Source organism: Leuciscus leuciscus (genome assembly GCF_965113295.1).
Source record: "Leuciscus leuciscus genome assembly, chromosome: 2".
Classification (NCBI taxonomy): Eukaryota; Metazoa; Chordata; class Actinopteri; order Cypriniformes; family Leuciscidae; genus Leuciscus; species Leuciscus leuciscus.
The window spans coordinates 22,029,694-22,051,300 of record NC_138726.1 but is presented as its reverse complement, the minus strand read 5'-3'; the positions used below and the strand labels follow the sequence as shown (position 1 = coordinate 22,051,300).

General features: G+C 37.0%; 1 protein-coding gene across 2 annotated transcripts in view; it reads right to left on the bottom strand.

Moving 5' to 3' along the window:
• The window catches only part of slc8a4b (solute carrier family 8 member 4b), an 87,074-nt gene that overhangs the window by 7,096 nt on the left and 58,371 nt on the right, over window positions 1-21,607 (bottom strand). For both annotated transcript variants that reach the window (XM_082151760.1, XM_082151761.1), the window contains exons 6-8: window positions 3,191-3,297; window positions 1,327-1,451; window positions 81-180 (exon numbers count right to left, since the gene is read on the bottom strand). In XM_082151760.1, coding sequence (XP_082007886.1) covers window positions 81-180; window positions 1,327-1,451; window positions 3,191-3,297 — 332 coding nt within the window. The remainder of the gene's footprint in view (window positions 1-80; window positions 181-1,326; window positions 1,452-3,190; window positions 3,298-21,607) is intronic.

The window sequence follows — 21,607 nt, the reverse complement described above, 5'->3', positions numbered from 1 at the left end:
GCATATTTATAATTGTACAGGTGCCTCAATGATGCTCAAGTGACAAAATATAAAGGATGAACAAACAGGAAGTAGCTTACCTGCGCTCACAGTAACAGCACTAACAAACTGCTCTCTCCAGCTACTGCTGCCGACTACCAGAGCCAGGTTAGTCTTCTTAATGAGCTTATCCACTGTACTCTACACAGACACACACACACACACACACACACACACACACACACACACACACACACACACACACACACACACACACACACACACACAGTTGCAGCCACATTTTAAAAACTTTTCCAGACCTGCGTTCAGTCTGTGTGTTGCACAGTTCAATGCTTTGGCTTTGCTTGGAACTATTTTGTTGGTGGAGAAATTATTATTTATATATATACTGTATATATATATATATATATATATATATATATATATATATATATAGAGAGAGAGAGAGAGAGAGAGAGAGAGAGAGAGAGAGAGAGAGAGAGAGAGAGAGAGAGAGAGAATTGTTCACACTCACAATAATACTGAATATTAGCATGGCTGTGGTGGTACTGCTTAAATATTTCACATTAATCACCATGCATTGCTAAATAAAACATTTTCGTAACTCATTTTGCATTGTTGCTCAACTTACAATATGTCATTTTTTTTCTGTGATCAAGGCGTAGGCTGATGACGCATAAGCGGAATTATGGAACTTGTCGTCATGCTGACTGATCTAATAATGTTTATGGATGAGTGAATACATTGATGTTTTTAACATGACTGTGGTACAGTATGAAGCAGGGCGCGATTGCTAGATAGATATCAGCGCCACACGCGAGTCCTGCGGATATAAAGGAATAAGGACATTTCATTCTACCGAACTACCCGCAAATGCAGAATTACTACTCACAGGTCAGTTTATTAGACGAATGAAACTTGTGAGGTAACGCAGCGCTGTTTCACCTGGTCTACACTATCACACTAAACTGCATTTGAGAGTGTTGAAAGTTATAATGTTATTCTATGTGTTAGTTTGTCTGTATGAGACTAGCAGTAAGCTAGATAAACATTAGAATAACATACTGATCATATTCTAACATTTCATCATGTTGAGCGGAAATCAGGGATAACGCCGATATTACGTCATTGACAGGTGACAAGTGTACATGGACGAGCCATTATTTAAAATGGGAATTTCTCTGAAATAAAAAATCTTTGGGAACTTTTGGGATATTGTAAGTACACAACTGCAGGAAATATATCCCACTGTGCAAGTGATATTTTAATATTTTATTACAAAAATCTTACATATTGTAGCTTTAAGGGAAACGGAGGAAGTTCTACCTTAAACTCATAGGACTCTTCAATCACCACCTCCAATCTGATATGCTCTCCCAGACTAGGACATCCCATTTTAGCTACTTCCTCTTCATCCACCCCAATCTCCGGCTTATTTTCATTAGAGTCCCCTACAGTACACACATACACAAACATGACAAAGTAGACAAAGAATAACAGTATATTAGAAACATATCCCCTATATTTCTCCAGCTATAGAATGTAGATATTAAATCCCATGAAGATAATCAGAGAAAATAACCAGGTACAGTATAACTGTGACTGATGGCTGGATGGAAAGATACACTTCTCAATTTCTAAAACTGACAAGCAGGAAATTTCATAAATCTTATGGAGCGTCACTATGCTAATTGAATTGCAAAATAAGGCGTTTATGATTGAAGGGTCATTGGCGGAGAAGGCTGTATAAATAATGTAGAGAATAGTGATAGCCTCCAGTCACACTGCTAACATGAGGTGATATTGAGACAGCCCACTTTTTCCTGAGGTAAAAAACTTCACAGCCTGCAGGTATTAGTGTCTACTACATTACTGTAAACATATTTCCTACAGTACACATTATTTACTAAGCCAAAGGATATGAAATGATGCATGCAAAGAGAAAGAGTGAAATAGTTAATTTTCATTCCATTAAAAACACGTCTTTAAGTTTAAAAGAGCATTATGTAATCACTGCTCATCCTGAACGCTCGATTCGTCCACTTCTGTTTTTTAATTTAGCCCTTTTCTTTTATCTGTAACCTTTCATTACTTTGTTCATGTTCTCCTCATTAAATTACCCCCACAATCATTTTATTTGCAGCTTCGACAGCACTGCTCATTTGCACGCTTTATTTTATTGTCTGAGTGCAGTGTTAATAAAGCAGGAGACATTCGGCTGTTTCCGTCTGCTGTGATCCAATGGATAATTAGCAAGCAGTCTCTTATTAATATCAATCTGATTAGCAAAAGTGTGAAATTGTGAGAATAATGGATGGTAAATAGAAGATCCACACACACAAACGTTGTCCACACACAAAAACGTAACCTTTATAATGACTAATTTGACCAATTTTGTATGGAAGCATGTTTCCGCCACAGAATAAAAAATATTAAAAGATAATTGCGACTTTTTATCTCACGATTGCAAGTTTACAATTCTAACAATAAGAAATAAAATCTGAATTGTGAGATATAAAGTCCGAATTGCAAGATATAAAGTCCCAATTGCGTGTTATAAAAGTAAGCATTGCGAGATAAAAACATTTGCTTATTTTGCAAAGGGGCAAGAATAAGAGATTTTAGTACTTCTATATTTATTTGAAGAACTTTCAGAGAATTATTATTATTATTGCAAGCCAACACTCCAACTTTTGTTTTCTAGTTAAAAAATACACATTGTGTGAATTTCTTTGAATTTGATTCAATTTTAATCCTTTAAAATTCAAATGCGGATTGCAATTCTGTGTCACGTTTGCTATGTCACTTAAAGGTTCAGTAAGCGAATTCTGGGAAACGCTGTTGAAAGTGGATCGGACCGATCACCAAAACAGACTTTTAGCCAATAAGAAATGAGGGGCATATACAGTCATAACGGGGGAGGTGCCTGTGTTGCATAGTGTATTTGTGAATTTGGGGGCAGAGCTATGAATATAGGGGTGTGATGCTTTTGGGTAGGGGCGTGTTTGTTTCGGTGATTTCAAATATCAACAGCGTTTCTCAGAAATCGCTTAATGCACCATTTAAATTGAATTCAAGTGCAGAAATGTAATTAAAATTTTAAAGACCTTTCAATTCAGCTCTGAATATTGCATAATTGACATTCAGACATGTAAAAATATATGTGCACACACATATTTACACAATTTACCATGTTTTTGTCCAATCTTGAGTAGCACAGGCTCTCCTAACTCAATGCAGAAGGCTTTGTTCTTTTCATACTCTTCATCATCTATAATCTTCACCTCAATTATTTTCCTGCAGAGAGAGAAAAATAGACACAGGAGACACTAAGCTCAAAAGCACTGTCATCGCTTTAAACACAGTTACATAATTTCTATTTTAATTACTCTGAATCCCATACACAAGCTGTGAAACTATGACTCCAAACAACAAGAATTTCAGTTTAATGAACTCATTTGGATTCATCTGTAATTCATGCCAGGATTTGCATAATCCTGACGTACAGTAAACAAGCACACACCCAAAATACATCATTTCATGCAGTAATAATGACGTTTTGTAGTGTCAATGTAAATGCCAATGGGTTGGAAACTTTAAGTACAGGATTGAGAATAATTGCTTCATAATTAATAAACAAATTGATAACATTATACTCACATAGAGAGATACAGCAGTAACAACAACCTTGAACTATAATAAGAACGGCACAATAGCTTAACAAGTGAAACTGGTCGCCACTATCCAGCACAGAAATCTATGATATTCATACTTGCGTGTCATGTGAAGTAGCACAATACAGAACTGTTCAAAAGTTCGGGGTCGGTAAGATTATAAAAGAAACTTTTTTTGTGAAGTATTTAAAATAACTTTTCTTTTTTTTATTGTAAATTGAATATAATTTAAAAATGCAATTGATTCCTGTGATGGCAAAGCTGAATTTAGCAGCCATTTCTCCAGTCTTCAGTATCACATCATCCTTCAGAAATCACTCAAATATGCTGATTTGGTTCTCAAGTAGCATTTCTTATTATTATCAATGTTGTGATGCCTAATATTTTTTGTGGAAACCACTTTTTTCAGGATTCTTTGATGCATAGAAAGTTAAAAAGAACATTATTTATTTGAATTAGATATATTTTGTAACTTTATAAATGTCTTTACTGTCACTTTTGAATTTAATGCATAATTTCAGGAATTAATTTAATTAATTTAAATGTATTTATTTATCTGTGAACCATTTACCTGGTGCACAATAGATTTGCAACTGAGCTGTAAATGTAAGGTTTTGTAAAATGAAAACAAAAAATGTCCTGAAAAATCTAAGGAAAATGCTACATTACAATATTCTTATTAAAATTAAAGAATATGCAGAGGTCTACCTAAGTCTACTCACTATAGAACCATATTTGATTTTGGTAAGGGATATCAAATCTGAGACAGACTGAAACCAAGGAGAGGGTAGATGAGCGATATATTATTTATTTAGATATTATATTTTTTTACTGGTTTTAGAGTCTCAACACCACACACACAAACTGTTTATTTGTGTGTATATATAGATAAGCAAGGGTTCACAAAACCTTAAGAAGAACATACTATTATTGTGGCTGTAATACCTCAGCTTCCCCACTTTCACTACCCACTGACATTATACATTCATTCATCTTTGTTCAATTAAAACTGACAGATACATTAAATTAAAGCAGGCTTAATCAATAGCCCTCATCTTCTTCTGTGTGAGGAACAGAGAGAGAGAGAGAGAAAGACAGAGACAAAGGGAGCGAATACATTTTTTAAGAGGATAAAAAATTCTTCTGTTGACGTTGGGATTTTCTGTTCTACAAAGAGACGTGCATTCCTAAAGTATATAAGCACACTGCACACACTCAGAAGAAAGTGTTCTGAATCCGAAAGTATTACAGATTATAAGTGCCTCTTCTATTTAATCTTCCTTCCCAGCGCAGCAATTTCAACACTTTTCCTCTCCTCGTGTTTCTCTCAATCCATTAATTCAATGTCAGCTTGACTGATCAACCTTTAGCTTTTTTTACTGATGATGTGAGATTCATGCATCTCCTCAGAGGACTGAGAACATTCAGTTGAATTCTTCTTACGTCTCTTCACCTTTCTCCGGCCTCCTGCTCTCCTATTAACTTTTGTACCAACTCACTCTTGCATTCCCGCTCTCCATCTCTCATTCACCATCTACCTCTCCTCCCACTAATACATTTCCCCATGCCCTCCATCCCGTTCCCTCCTCCTTCCCTCACTTCGCTGTGCTCTTATTAGATTTTTTGTGTGTTCTTGAGCTGAATCCAGAAGCTCAATTAAGATCTTGTCAGCTATGTGTTTTATTGCGTTTGCCTGCTGCTTCTCCCTCACACATACATTATTCTTAATGTAAAACAGTGGGAAGAAGGGAGCTGAAGATGGAGAAGAGGTAAAGAAACAACAGAAAGTAAGAGAGAGTAGAAGATTCTCTAAGATTGAATCGCGCTGTTTATTTACCCATGCTGTCTGTGTTGTTTTAACATCTAATTCTCTAAATGATTTAAGAAAATCGGGTAACAGTGCAAGCATAACCAAAACATCTGTGCTAAAAACAATTTGCTTGCCATCTGTCAGGTGGCTTCTGAGAGCTAGGTTGTGTAGGATGCAGCAGATTACATTGTTCTGGTGTACTTTACTGGGACTGAACAGCATCACTCCTGAAATGGCTCTTTATCATGTAGAAAATGCTTGCCTATGTTTAAATTTGGCAGAAGCTTTAATTCAAATCAACTTAGATTGTGTTCGAGGTATACATTTTACCAAGTTCACGCGTTCTCTGGGAATCAAACCCATGTCCGTGGAATTGTTAGTGTCATGCGCCACTGTTTAAGATACAGGAACTTAGATGTTTTAATGAATTACTGCTTCTATGATCAATACAAAATTTAAACATGCCCTGTGAAATTAACGTACATTTACCACCTGCTTTCAGCACATGTTCATAGCACAATATGCAATAAATTGTGAATTTAGTTGGATAATGACACTGTTGTTTTCTGATAAGATGACTTTGAAGTTGTTTCACAATTGAATAACTTGACTAATTTATTGAACTGAATCAACACTGAACTGACTTGAGCTGAATAATGAGATTATCTTCTGTAGAGCTGCTTTACAGCAGAAATTGAAATTGTTTCATAACTGATTAATTTGGCAACATTCTCACTCTTATTTTCCTATTACTGCTGTAAGGTTGCTTTGAAAACTGTTAAAAACTTGACTTGAATTTTATGATCGTTATTAGAGGGGTAGTTCACCCAAAAATGAATATTCTGTAATTTACTCACCCTCAAGTTGTTCCAAACCTGTATGAATTTCTTTCGTCTGCAGAACACAAAAGAAGATATTTTGAAGAATCCAAAGGCCTCAGTATCCAAACAGTTGATGGGCCACATTGACTTCCAAAGTATAGAGAAAAAAACATGGAAGTCAATGGGACCCATCAACTGTTTGGTTACCGACATTCTTCAAAATATCTTCTTTTGTGTTTAGCAGAAGAAATTCATACAGGTTTGGAACAACTTGAGGATGAGTAAATGATGACAGAATTTTCATTCTAGGGTGAAGTATCCCTTTAATCAAACAATGTATAAGATGAGTCCGGTGAGATCTTGTGTAAAAGCCATCATCAATTATCTTTTGTATTGGATTACTGTAGCTCAAACAGTAGAGCGTGGCACAGTCATTTGAAACCTTCATTGACACATGAAACTGAAATGGTAACACAAACCGAAGCAAGATACAGTATTTATGCTGCATGTCATACAGACAAGCTAGTATTAATATTTGTTGTAGAACATCTCTCTCTCTCACTCTCTGTCTTTCATGAGGTCTTTTCTCTGATTGGTTCTTTAATAGACATGTTTGTAGAAACTTTTCGCAATTATCGGTCAAAGACCCTTACAACAGACTTTAAAATAGTCAAAAACTGTACAGTGCAAACAATTTTTGGCACCGAAATAACATACGCAAAAGTGAAATTGCCCCAGTGAGTTTCATTTTGCCAAGGGTGTTGGCTATAAAAAGGTATGTTGAGTGTTTTCTCCACTTCAACTGCATTTTGAAGCATTAATGAGCTCCTTCTCTAAGTGCGGGTCCTAAAACTCTCCACTTTCATTTTCTTGAGTGTTTTCATTTCTAAAAAAAAAAAGCCTCAAAGCATTAAATTAAACACAGAGATGAGATTCATCTTCAATGATCCAGAATCACAGCCAGAATCGCATAGTACCAATATTGGCAATTCTGCCCTGAAGGCACCTTCAGCTAAACATTTTGTCCCCATTACATAGGGTTTACCTGAAAATACCCCCCCACCCCAATAATCCGTGCCTATTCTGCCTAATGAAGATTCTGCACATAACTTCTAGTAGTCCTAGCTTATCTTGATGATTAGCAGGCTCTGGTTACTGATAATTAATAAGAGACAAGGACCGACAGGTTCAGTACATTGAACTGTGTACATAGTTTAATTAATGCAACTCACACACGAACGGAAGCTGATTATTAAAGATAAATGCTACACACCAACCTATAATTACATGATCGGAGGAAAGGATTGATTAAATTTCATTATTATTATTAGCATATCATTATTTAGGAACTCACTTGTACAGTGTAAAGCAGTTCCTTCATATAAAAGCCCAAACACATACCGGTATATCATTTAGGTAGCCTTAAGAAATAAGGCAGTACTACATAAGGTTAAAGGGTTAGTTCACCCAAAAATGAAAATAGTGTAAGTAATTACCCACCGTCATGTTGTTCCAACCCCGTAAGACTTTCGTTCATCTTCGGAACACAAATTAATATATTTTTGATTAAATCTCAGAACTGTCTCATTCCTCCATAGGCTTCTATGTTATTGAAACTTGCCGGCCCAGAAAGTTAGTAAAGACAAAGTTTAAAATAGTCCAAGTGTCTACAGTGGCTCAACCATAAGTCCTCTGATTGAGTTCACGTAGTGTAACAGCGCAGCGCTTCTGTGTTGTACGTCAGAACGTAGGCTCACTATTGGCCAGCATCACATGCTTCACACACATGACCAGCGTCGGCCAATAGTGAGCCTATGTTCTGACGTACAACACAGAAGTGCTGCGCTGTTACACTACGTGAATTCACTCAGAGGCCCACACAGAAGAAAATGAATCGTTGAATAAAGTCGTTATTTTTGTGTGTTTTTTTGCGCACAAAAAGTATTCTCGTCAAAGGATAAACGTAGGGTTGAGCCACTGTAGTCACTTGGACTATTTTAATGATGTCTTTACTAACTTTTCTGGGATGGCAGATATCGATTACCTAGCAGCATATGAAGGAGTAAGACAGCTCTCAGATTTCATAAAAAATATCTCAAATTTTCATTTTTGAGTGAACTAACCCTTTAAGGTTGGTTTGGATGGATGACCACAATTTACTCAAGTTAACGCTGCAGTGTCATTTGTGCCATAAATAAAAAAATAATATAATCACTGTTTTCGAATAGGTTTTACCCAATACATTTACCAGCTCTCACACCACTACCTGACTGAAAGTTTGGACAAAGACCCCCTAAATCACGCCACTGGTAGAACCAAAAGATTATATATTGAACCGCTCAAATATAGCAAAGTTTTGAAAGTGGCACAGAGCCACCATGTTTCCACTCTTCAGGAAATCAGCTTATGAATAGCTTATTTATAGTTGTCTCTGCACATTAGCCTGGGATAGGAGAAAGTATTTTAACATCGAAAAAATTACACACTTCACCTTTAAGGGTGGCAAAGCTGAGGGCAGATGTGATAGTCTGGGTCCAGAGAACCCTCTGCAAAATAGTCATGGATGTTTTCAGTCATTATGTTACAGTCAACAAATTCCACAAATTGACACCATAAAGAAAGAAAGACAAAGATAGTTCTTCCCAACAGATGTGAAATAAATAGGATTTCAATGGCAGTCACTCTGAGAAGTATTGGCTTGACAGAAGCAGTCAAAGAATCAGAAGCAAAAGAAGGAAAATGTGGTGCAGCTTTCATATGAACTAAAAAGTGTCTGACTGAAAAGGTTTGCCCACCACTGCAGAGTAGAGAAAAATACAGTGAAAATGTCTGAAGAAGAATGACATTTACAATTTGTGTGGCCACGGTACCATGGTAATACCTTAGTATTCTTTGAAGTACCTTAGGAAATCATGCACATACTATTGTTTATGAATACAGTAATCATTCTAGTCATGGTTTATGGGTCAGTCTTAAAATAAATTAGTTCTTCCAACTTACAAGATGTAAAGTCATACATTTAAAGGTAAATTAACTTAATCATAATGTATTAAACAACCTACTTTGAACCTTTTTGCAATTTTAAAATTCTAGCTTTTTAATATTGCTAACCACCAGTAGTGTAGCAAGCAACCTTGAGTGGTATACCTCTACCTAAAAACCACCAGAACCAAAAGTGGAGACTAGAATGGTAAAAATGGCAGTTATTTTCATCAGTTATTTTGTCAACTTGTTTGTTAGATCTAGCATTCTGCCCGCTATAAATCAGACACAGCAATGAAGTATTCAGTAAGATTGCATTTATTTGAATGAATTAGAGAGAGATTGATTGTTCATCTGTGAATTACGTTGGTCTCTGCAGCGTATCTCTATTAATAGTGAAGCTGTGAAGCGTGTTGTATTACATAAAAAAAACAGGTAGGTTACCACCTCATTGCTGAGAAATATAATGTAGCATTTCAGTAGTGAAGCTATTTTAGTAATAAAAGTGGTGGGCAACGTTGACAACAGGTTTCTGTGCTCCTGAATGTTTATGTTTGTGCGCTGCATGATCTCTGATCTCTGTCTATATGTGTGCGATATGCAGAGTTGGGGGTAATCTAGTAGGCGGAAAACAGTATGTGACAAAAGAAGTATGTCCGAATTCACAGTACTCATAAAAGAGTAGGCAAAAAGTACCCGGATAACCTAATACTTCCAGTGAGATTCTGAAGTGTGCATATGATGGAAAATGTACTATCCCATGTGGCCACGGGAGAGGATTTATGAATGGCAGTGAAGCGACATAACTTGCACAAACATTTATGGAGATCGGCCCATAGGTGGGGCTATAACTGTTAAAAAGCTTATGTTATGGAATGATGATGGAATGATGCCTTTTTATATGATTTCTTGAATAATGTTTAATGACTGAAATGACAAGGGACATGTTTGTCACCATATTGTGAGAATGACCCATATATTAACTACCATCTGATCCCATCACTGTACTATGGTACTTCTATGTTACTTCTGTATGTAAAGAGGTCATATTATGACAATGAAAGCTTATCACAAAAACAAGTGCCATTAAGTGGACAAAAAAATAGATACATATTGGCAAACACATGCTCTGATTTCATGCTTTAACTATTTGGACAAAGGCAATATTGTATGACACAGAGACAAGAACATTTACTGTACACACACTTTCACAGGCAATACTAATACTATAAATACTAACTCTGAATTAAGTTCTAATCTCTTGCTCATACTGAAGTGTAGCAGTACACATAATGTAAGCAAGCATAGAGTTTAATTTGACCGTAGAGATCTCTCCTTGAGCCAAACATACAGTATGAGTTAATGCAACATCACTTTAGATTAAAGTGATGAGTGTTCAACATACATAACCTTCAGCACGCAAATATGGAGGTCATGACATCAGATATACAATCATATGCATGTAATTTCCATGTAATCCATAAAGCCTCAAATCAAAATAAACATCAAATCAAAAACACTTCTGCAATTATTATTTACATGGTAATGCAATCTACATTTTCATCATAGGGGGTGAGTGTGCATTGAGATGATTGTTAATTAAGAGACCAGTGATTTGATCACATCCTCTTATAATTACTTCCACTAAGGGCCGTCAATCGCATAAAAAAAAAAAAGTTTTATCTGAAATATTGTTTAATAAAATGTCATCATTTGCATCCTACTCAGATGCAATTTCTAAGATTTTTTAAGGTTTATAAAAAATATCACTTTAACACTTTAGGTCGACAATCTGTAAATTATATTCATTATATCTGCTAATATTGTCGTGTTTGATCTGTGTTTGTTTTGCTTCAGTTGGACTTTGAGTTAGTTTGGCACTGCTCTCAGTTCAGTTTCCAGTGTTTTCTTTGTTCGTGCTCTTCTGTTGCCATGGTTTTTGATTTGCCCTCGTGTGTCTCAGCTGTGTCTTGTTAACTACCTCCTTCAGTCCCTTGCATTTCTCTCTCTGGATTTATAGTGCTCATTTTCAGTAATTCTTTGTCAGACCTCATCTTTTAAAAATTGGTTGTTCTGTTTTCATTCGTTGTTCAGATTATACTTCCCCGCCCACATACAGCCGGATTGAACAATGGTTGACAAAACAGTTCTTGTAAGAACGAATGAAAATTGTATTTGTACTATGTCTACTCGATAAATTGTAAAAATGGAACACTATGACAAAAGCTTTTTGACCATGTGTGCAAAGTTTTGCTTCGGGAGATTGGGCGAAAATGACGGGGCAGCAGTTTCTTTCTGTTTTCCCTCTCTGTTTGGTCTAAAACACTGTTCATGGTCATTCTTCACTGGAAACCGAAATTAGATCGCACCCTGGAGTGTTCGCACCTGGGAACAATACCAGTCGACACCATTATGAGTAAAGGTTTTGGTAAGTGTCCAGAGTCACTCAGAGCAGACTGGTGGGAGTAGCCTTGGTTGGCAACAGGGCCAGTGCATTTTGGGTGTTAATGTTTTCTTACCTATTTAGCAAAAGGGAAGTTTTTCCCTGTTTTCTCTGGTCGGGTAGCATCGGTTAAGCGTATGTTTGTTCAGCAAAACACAACGTGTGCTTGAGAGAGAGACATGAGGTCATGCAGCTTTATATATCATAGATGTGATGCATCCAGGCAGGGCAATGGGACTGAGATATTCATCATTTATGAGTCGGTCATGTTCTCCAAATTTCACCACCTGCTCCCCGCTCTAAACACACACACACACACACACACACACACACACACACACACACAGCAGACACTGAAACCAGGGCAGAGCTGCTCGGGGCAGTCCACACACATGCGCTTTCCTCCCTCGTGATGAATGTGACACATCTTGGGTGGAGTAATTGATCAAAAAGTGTCACCAATGTAGATTTAGGCAGTTGCATTCAGTCATAATTTAAATTGCATTAAAGTCTGTTTTCTGCTGTCATGCACGTGTTTTTCTATCTGACGCTCCCTGAATAACAGCTTTCTAATTAAAGAAAAATGACGAGCAACTTATGGCTGGCACGGACAGTGTCTCTGAACATTGCACTAATGTTGAGGAACTAGCTTTTGAGACAGAGGCGTGATCAACCTTGCCTGTCAGTATGTCTGCTACAAGCCACACAATATCAAAAATGAAATAAAATGATGTGTATGTACTAGTGATGTAAAGTCTGATTCATTTCTGAAACTGGTTCTTTCGGACAGTTTGTTTCAATTAACTGGTTAAAAAAAAACAATTAATTGGTCCCTTACATCATTACACAATGGTGTCACTACTCATTGCTTTTGTAACAACAAGAAATAATAACAATAACAATAATTTTGTGAAAATGAGTATGTATGTTTAATGTTACCTATCCTTTGGCAACGTTAAGATCCTTTTTCTTTTATTCTTTTACGAAGTTTACTTTTATACACTTAAAATTGGGCCAATTTAGTCCCAAGTAGTACTGAAACAGTACACTTACAAGTATACTACTAGTACATTGATATTAATATACTTACTGCATAAAGTATACTTAAATATACTTGAATTTTACTTAAGTATACTTATTTCTGTATTTCATTACAGCCTAGACATCACTGAATTAGTCATAATTGACAGCATTTTACATCATTTTATTATGTTAAAGATTAGCCGATATGCTGTCGATTCCTTAAATAATCAGTTGTTTACCCACAAAAGCAGTTTATTCATTGTAGTTAAGCCTCTCCTCCATTGATATCCATTTAAAAAAAGGTCTCTGGTCTCATTCCCTGCTTGTTTAATAATACTTTGAACTGGTTTAAGGGCCCAGCTCAAACCAGTCCAAATATTCTCTACCTTCTCATTCATGTTCAAGTGTTGCTTCTAGAAGTGTCTAGCAAAGGATAGATGAGATTGTTTAGCCCTTTAGCAAGGGTGGATAAGTCTTCTGGAATTAGGCATGCAACAGACAGGGATCAAGATAGGAGCATATTATGTCTGGCAGCGGGCCGAAAAAAGTGCATTATATAAATTGCGGTACATACACTGGTCTGTTCTTTCAACATCTGCCCTCACACACTTTTTCTGTCTTCTGGAGATAGACTCCTTTGTCTGAATGATTCTACGCTCAACATAGAAGAGGATGAAGACAGCAACAGCACAAATGAACAGAGTAAATATACTGATGACGATTATGATTTATTAGAGGGTGTGGAGGAAATTGGATTATTAGACAAATTACTTCAATGATTAACCCTCACAGTCCTAAGTTAGCAGACGGAGTGATAACACTTAGAGAAAACTATAATAGTCAATACTGCAATTTACTAATGATTCTAAACAACATACTGTATCTTATTACAGGGACAGTTCCTCTGTAGCAGCCTGGCGATTATGCAATGATAATTGTTCACGCAGGTTTCAATCTACAGTCTTTCACCTACTCTAACCCTGCAGTGAGAAGAGGCCACATAATACACACCCCATACACTTAATGAAACTGTAGCTATGGACTGTTCCACTAATGTTTTGGACTAATATGGAGCAAAACATCTGCACTAATGGGAAAAGATGTCAAAATATATTTCGGTGAAGGGTGGCTTTCTGTGTCCGTGCTTTGGGTGTGTGGGTCACACTACACTTTTTGTTCCATTCACTTCCATTCATATGCATGTGTTACGGTTGGTGGCTTGATCTGTGTCTTTTCTTTGTTTTGCCCCTCCCTTCTTTTTCTTGGCGTTGCTCTATCCTTTCGGAGCGTGTGTGCGCTCTCTCTCTCGTAGGTGGACGCACCTGTTCGTGATTTGAGAGAGTGGCTGATTAGAGGAGCTGACTGATAAATACGCCAACGAGGAGGAGAAAGAAAAGCGATGACATCGTGGGCTAGCCAGCAAACAAGTGTATTTAGATCTTTATTTTGTTTTTCCATGTTAGTTGTTGTCTGTTCTGTTAAATTCTTTCCTTGGTTGGTATGTTCGTTATTATCGTGACGTCTGTTGTGAGTGAGTGAATAAATAGATTTGATTGATTCTGTCTTCTCTTTGAGCTGATATTTTATGAGAGGCTCCGGCTCCGAGCTCGGAATTTGGCCCGAACCCAGAGTATTAAATATAGTATTAAATAAAACATAATTTGTCTTATTATATAGATGAATATTTTCATATTTGGCTGCTACAAATTAAAGTACATGTGAATCAAAAGCTTGCATGAATGTTATATGGAACTTGGATGTTCTGGAACAAGTAGGACAAAATAATTGAATGGTGACAGAAGGAGAAGCCTACCCTAATGAGAAAACGTATGGGGCTGAGGAGCTTTAGAAGGCTGATCCGCCAATCTGCCGGGGACACTGTGAATGGAAGAGAACTGTGGGTACCAACTATTGCAAAAATGGTTGAGTCTTTTCTCTTTGCCAGCAGAGATTCCAGGCCTGATGAAACTTCTGCTCAATCTACTGTTATTTGGAATGAGGATATTGACTGGAGTGCATGAAATGATGGCTGTAAAGAGACAACATACAGTGCTGGAAAGCTGGAGAGCAAGTCAGATGTGATGTTCCCACTACAAAAGACCTTGAGTCACAGCGAAGCCTGCTGTGAACGCTAGGATGAGTGGGATGACATGTATGCTATTCTTTGATGACAAGCTGGAAAGCAGGTCAAAGGAAAGAAAGAAGGCAGTAAAGAAACACCACAGGCTCATAAGTCATCTGGACCCATGTACATGAACGACAAGATGGACACCGAAGGTTTCCTTTGCCACCTCTAATATCCGCCAGCATGCCGTTGCCACCTTTGAACGCTGAGATGAGTAGGATGACATATATGCTGTTTGCTCCTTCAATGAACAAAGAAAGAAGACGGTGAAGAAACCCCACATCTTTGAGCGCTGGAATGAGTGGAGTGATATAACCGGCTGAGACACAGAGAAGATACAGAGAAGAGAAGATACAGCAGAGATTGATTGTCCCTTTCAGTGTCTGGTGGTTATGGCCCTGCCTCAGAGAAACCTAATCTGTAAAACCTCTACAGTAAAAAAACTGTTAATTGGTTAACTGTAAGTTACCATACCATATACAGTGTAGAATTGTAAATGTTTTAACATTGCATTATGAATAATTAGACTGTAAAACACTGTCAAATTAGTTGTTGTTTTTTGCAACTAAAAACTATTAATTACTGTATTATATTGTATCTGAATTTCCTGTGAAAAACTGTAGGACATTCTCAAAAAACATTACGCATGGTTATATTTTATATACATAATTTTGTATCTTCCTACTTTTGTAATCAGTAAGGGGTTTTGGGTTACGTTTCATGTTATTTTTTATGTTTTTATGTTGTTGTTGTTTTTTTTTCATTTTATCTATGTTTGTTAATATGTTATTTATTTGAGTGTTGACCATGTTTTATAGACAGGCCACTTACAATGAACTCTGATTCATTATGTGGCTGTTTTAAATTACCTATGAAATATATATATATATTTTTTAAACAGATATGCTATCCTATAATACCTGAAACACTGTCACAGATCATAAATAAAATACCGCTGGCATTCCATGTGACATAAAAAAAAAAGAATTAAAACAATAGGAACAAACTCCTTCCTTTAATAATTTACATAATGTCATAATTATATCACTTTTGCAATGTTTTGTGAGTTTCATGATGCACAAGTCTAGAGAACATGACCTTCCATGAAAAAGATCTGAACACTCCTAAAAACTACAGAGATCTTAATGCCATCTGAATTATTACCTGAAATAGGTGTGATTTGCTAAAATAAATGTAGCTCAAACATAATTTCGAAAACCAATCCTGTCTGAAAGTGCTATAGTGAGATTGAGAACTGACTTGAATCATCTTTCTCAATGTAACAACAGAAATTGTCCCTCATTCTCTCCTCCTCTCCTTCTCTCTTGTGGTTTTCTAAGATCTCCCTATCCAATCAAACTTGCGAAAGCTTTAACAGGTTTGATTACCACATAATCACAGCTGTTTCCTTTATACATAGTGACAGACGGTGTGACTCTTTCGATATCTAAGTCTATGTGGAAATTGAACAATTTTGATATTCCAATCCCACAGCAAGAGGAACAAAGAGAAATGGATGAATTGGCCTTTATAGCAGCAAAGTATTGCCCCCTCCCTCTTTTTCATTAAACTTTCCATCTTTTATGTGGAAAAATTAGTTTTCCACCCGCTCATTTGGCATCTATCACATCCCAGTTCTTTTTTCTCCTCTCATGTATGTTTTAACATCCTCACATCAGTCTTTCTCCTCTTCTCTCCTGCCATCATTACCTATTTAGCTTACTTTGAACATTAAAGCTCATTAATGTCACAGAGGACCATTGGCACTTTTCTCAAGTTGAAGGTCACTGTGTGATTGGATGAGGTTTATGGGATGACATGCCAGCTGCTGCCAGTCTGTCAACATCTCCTAGAAACATGTCAGCTCATGGAGCCAATGTTTGCCACTAGCAGCTGTTTTTCTGCATGTCTCTATGTGTCTTTCTCTTTCTGTTTCATCTTAAGTCTAAGACATGACAACCAATGGCATTTGTTGTTGTGTGATGTCAAACATGGAGAGACGTGTCTGGCCAATTATCAGTACTCAATTCAAAGTACTGGTACTTCTATAACAAACTTTCTCCAGTATCTGTATTTCCAAGTCCTGGCTCAATTCAATCCACACATACTGTCTGACTGAGAGGTGACACACATTCGCACACATTCATATTAATGTAAACTCCATTGGTTTGGGCCAGTCCATGGTGTTTCGAATGGGTGAGAACTTTATGTGTTTCACTTAAATAAAGAAAGTCATATGGGTTTATAACATGAGGGAGAGTAAATGATGACAGAATTTTGATGAACTTCCATTGTAATATTTACTCCGAAATATATTATCTATCAACTTTTTTTAGTCTGTTGACTTAATCTCTGCATTACAATCTTCCTCCAAATCACCCCAAAACATTCTTTCAGCATCTCTTCCTTAAACAGTTTGACTGGTAGGCCTACTTAGCATATACTGATAAATAAGTCTTCAATTCAGCAGACAGTGTTTTCTTTTCTTCAACTTTTTGTTATCTCACGGTGTTCTCTCTCAGTTGCACCTCTTCCCATGTCTACTTCGGTCTGACATCTCCCATAAACATAGAACAGCACACACAAGCACACAATGTCACTTCAAGTTAATCGTCAGGAAACGCCTCGACGAGTTGTCTCTGCAGTGCTAATTAAGCCACTTCCAATTTAAGAGTGTAGGATTTAGATGACAAACAGTAAAAGGGGGAAAACTAACTAAGGGAAGGGCATCATCTAAATTCAAACAGAGCAAAGTTAAACAGCATATGTTCTGAGTTTTGTAGTATAATCACAGACCCACTATCAGAATGAAAAACAAAGCAAACAGAGTAATGAGACTAATAATAAATCATGCTCAAAATATGCAAACATTAATCCAGCAAACAGAGGTCCAGATTAGAGATAAAAAAACACTCAGGATGAGACTTTCAGGGGGAGATAAGACCTTAAAAAGCCAGAATGCAAAAGAGGTCATTACATACCCTGAACTAAATGAGGTGTTAGATGAGAGCAGGGGTGTTGAAGGAACATTAATGCTCGGCATTCTGGGAAGCCACTATAATGTCGCCTTATTGGCTGCATCTTAAGTGGGTGTGATATACGCACAGGGCTAAAAGCTTTGTTTTAGGCAAGGGATGAAATATTCCCTTGATAACTGAACATTTGCTGCATTGTTTTATCTCAAAGTACAAGAATGTCCATCGACTTTCAGTGTGTGAGTGAGCAGACAGGGAATGAGCAGGAAAAGAAAGGTGACAGAAATAAAAGGAAAGTTGAAAGTTGCTATAGATCACTGACAGAGCTTTAGGTTGACCAGCACAGGTCTGATCCCGCTTATAATTACCGACAGACAGGGAAGAAGAGATTGAGTTGGCGTTTAATAACACTGGAGTGTAATATATTTTAATTAGGTTCAACCTGTCAGAGCCGATAGCCTCGTAGGTAGCACTCTGACAAATAGCACGCTTGAGTTGCCGTTGGTTTTCTCTCCTTTTTGCCAATCGAAACGCAGATTGAACATATTCAATTTGTTGGGTCATGGAATGTCTGAGAAGTGATGTACTGTAATCTGGTGATTGTCCGCATTGGTCGGCACGGTGTGAATTGGCCTTAACACGATCACGCAGCAACATTAACTAGTTTTCTGTAATTTAATGGCAAGATAATATAACACAAAGTATAGTGCTATATATAAAAATCTAAATAAAAAATGAAAAGAAAAAAGTTTGCAATTTACTGTTAACTGAATAACTGTGGAAACGTCATCACAGTCTGTGAAAAGGGTGCTGATCTGGTGCTCAAGTAACATTTCTGATTATTATTAATGTTGAAAACAATTGTGCTACTTAATATTTTTACAAAACCGTGATAAAAAAAATCATAATTGTTTGATTAATAAAACATATTATGAAAGTCTTTACTGTCACTTTTGATCAATTTGTCCTTTCTGAATAAAATGATTAATATCTTTTAAAGACCGATTGACTTTCATTGATGTCACCATTATGACATCACCATCATTCACATAATTTGTTCCTTTGTTCAGTTTTCCCGCTCCTCATTTGTGTTCTTGGTTCGAGCTGTGTTCTATTAATTATCCTCGTTTGTGTTTGCTATATAAGTTGATCCCTCAGATTCATTTTCTGTTCGGTCTACATTCACATTTAGTGTGTGTTGTGCTGCCTGTTTGATGCTTGATCTTTATTTAACTTTGTGTTGGAACAAATCTTCTTTGTGTGCCTTCCTGCAACCACCCGTGACAATTGTATGGTCAGTTTTTGTGTTAAATTTAGATTAAACAGGGAATGACAAAGACAGAGAGTGAGAGGAAGAAAGGCCTCTCTCAACTGGCTGCATTTCTTTTCATATTTGAAGTACACTCACCATTATTGGCCTATATATCTAAATGTATTTTCCGTGTTTCCGTTTCAACATAAACCAAATTAGTTTTTTGCGTTTACTTGAACAAATTGGCACAGGACTCACCGCTATGGCAACGTGCCGTGGTTTGTCTTGGTTCCATCACTTAAAAGTACACAATGAATCAAATCACTATGCACTTTAATTTAGATGCATTTCAAAACAGCCCTATCAAAGTTTTAGTGTATTGTTTGCCATTTCTACTCATAAACTTAATGCAGCCAAGGACTTTACTGGCATACGTGCTGGTGTCATGCATAATAAGAGATGCAACCTTGGCTCTCCACAGAGGCTCCAGGTGCCCGAGAGAGCAACGAGGCAGCTGTGAAGGCTCTTATCAAGGCTTGGACATCAGACCTGCAATCTTCCTCTGCCTGGACATCTGCCCGCTAATTAAAGAGCTCCATAATGTGTGTTATAGGCTATAGGCCATAGGTGATGCAGCCAGGGCCTGGCTTGCTGGGGGGATTCCAGCGAAATGGCCCAGAACAAATGAGTAGATAACATTATCTGACACGCAGATGCTTAAAGCTAAATGTAGCAAGCATCGCACTGCGGCAATTTCTGATCAAGTTTCCCTTCATTAGCCCAATTTACATGTAGCATTGTATTCCGATTATAACCAGTTTAAAAGTCCAATCAGAATGAAAATGCTCCATGTCAACACCTCAATCAGAATAAAAATGCTCAAACCGATTGAAATGTCAGTCGGATTGAAGGGGGTGGAATAAACCTTTTCATGAACAGATCAAACGAAAGATTACACCATGTAAACGAGCTGATCCGATTACTTTGAATGTACGTCTTTCTGCGCATGCCTGGTTTTGCGCCAGATAATTCTGTCAGCTAACATAATGCCTTCTGTTTGTGATCCGATGTGGATTCTGATCACCGTATAAGTTAGAAATATTTATACCCGATGCAAAAGACTATGCACGCTAACCATTACCATAGTAAACATGGTAAATATGAACGCTTGAAGAAATCAGACAAATCATATAGGTTATCATAATCCTGTTTTTATTTTATCTGTCAGTAGCCTACGTCTCTTTATACCGGACTATCCTCTGTTTCTCTGACTGAAAATATAACTGTATCCTACTGGGAGAGAGTGCTAAAGCTCCTCATGTCGTATTTTTGGTGGCATATTTGTAGAAATTATCATTCTCTCTAAATGTGATGTAAATATGTCCTGTAACTAGGCTACCAAATAAACAGAAACAGACTCGACTGAATAATTAAGTGTGTCCTCTTTCTTTTGTGAAATAGACCTAACGGTAAACCACTTTATTTCTGTGTGACTAATGTGCAATTTTGACACAAATTAATTCATTATGATCAATGTATCGCTTTTTATTGTAAACCTGTGGTAAAACATCGATTCTTGGGTTTTAAATACACAATTAAACAACAAAAATGGCAGCAAACGGTCGCTTTTATCGTGTTTGTTTTGCGATCACGCTGTTTCCAGTGATTTCTTTCTGATAGTTTTCTGATAAAACTTCCATTTGTTGGTGAAATGACGTTGTTCCAGAGAGGCGTGTTACGGGCGTGTTTTAGTGAAGCGCTGCAGAGCTTCTGGCCCGACAGTGGAAACGCAGCAGATTTTGGGCCCGGTGCTACTGGCCCGAGGCTATTAGCATGGCACGGCCCGTTTAAAGCCCTGGCTCGCACTGGTCCAACAGTGGAAACACGGCTAATGCCTACAACTAACGCAACGATTAAGTGATGCACCATCTTGGTGCAGACAAGCTGTGTGCGCATGTCACAAAACGATTCCTATTGAAAGCGTCAGCACATGTAAACACCAGATCGTTTTAGATAACATCCCATGTAAACAGTGAACTGGAATCCGTCAATCAGAACGATCTCAATCAGAATAGCAAAAAAGTGTGCATGTAAACGGGTCTATTGTTATGACATACACTAGCTGTACAAAAATATGTATAGGCCTGTTATTAACATAAAAAATCATCAAGATAAAGTTTAGTTTGTTGCTGTTTTAGTCTTGTTTGCTGTTTAATGTTTAAAGCACATTTGCATGGCAGAAATAGTGCTGGTCAAAGGATAAGGTTAACAGTGCTTTCTCAAAAATAATACTGCTGATATAGAGATGCATAGAAGTAGCATGAAAGTTTGAGCACACTTTCATCAAAGGTCTGATTTTTACAAATTTAGTAGCTCACCTTGAAAAACAATTTGTTTTAACCCTGTAACATCTATTTTCTTGAAATGGAACAGTTTATTGAAACTTTAGACAAAATATATTTTTTAAATCTAAAAAAAGTTTGCATTTGTGTTTTTTGTTGA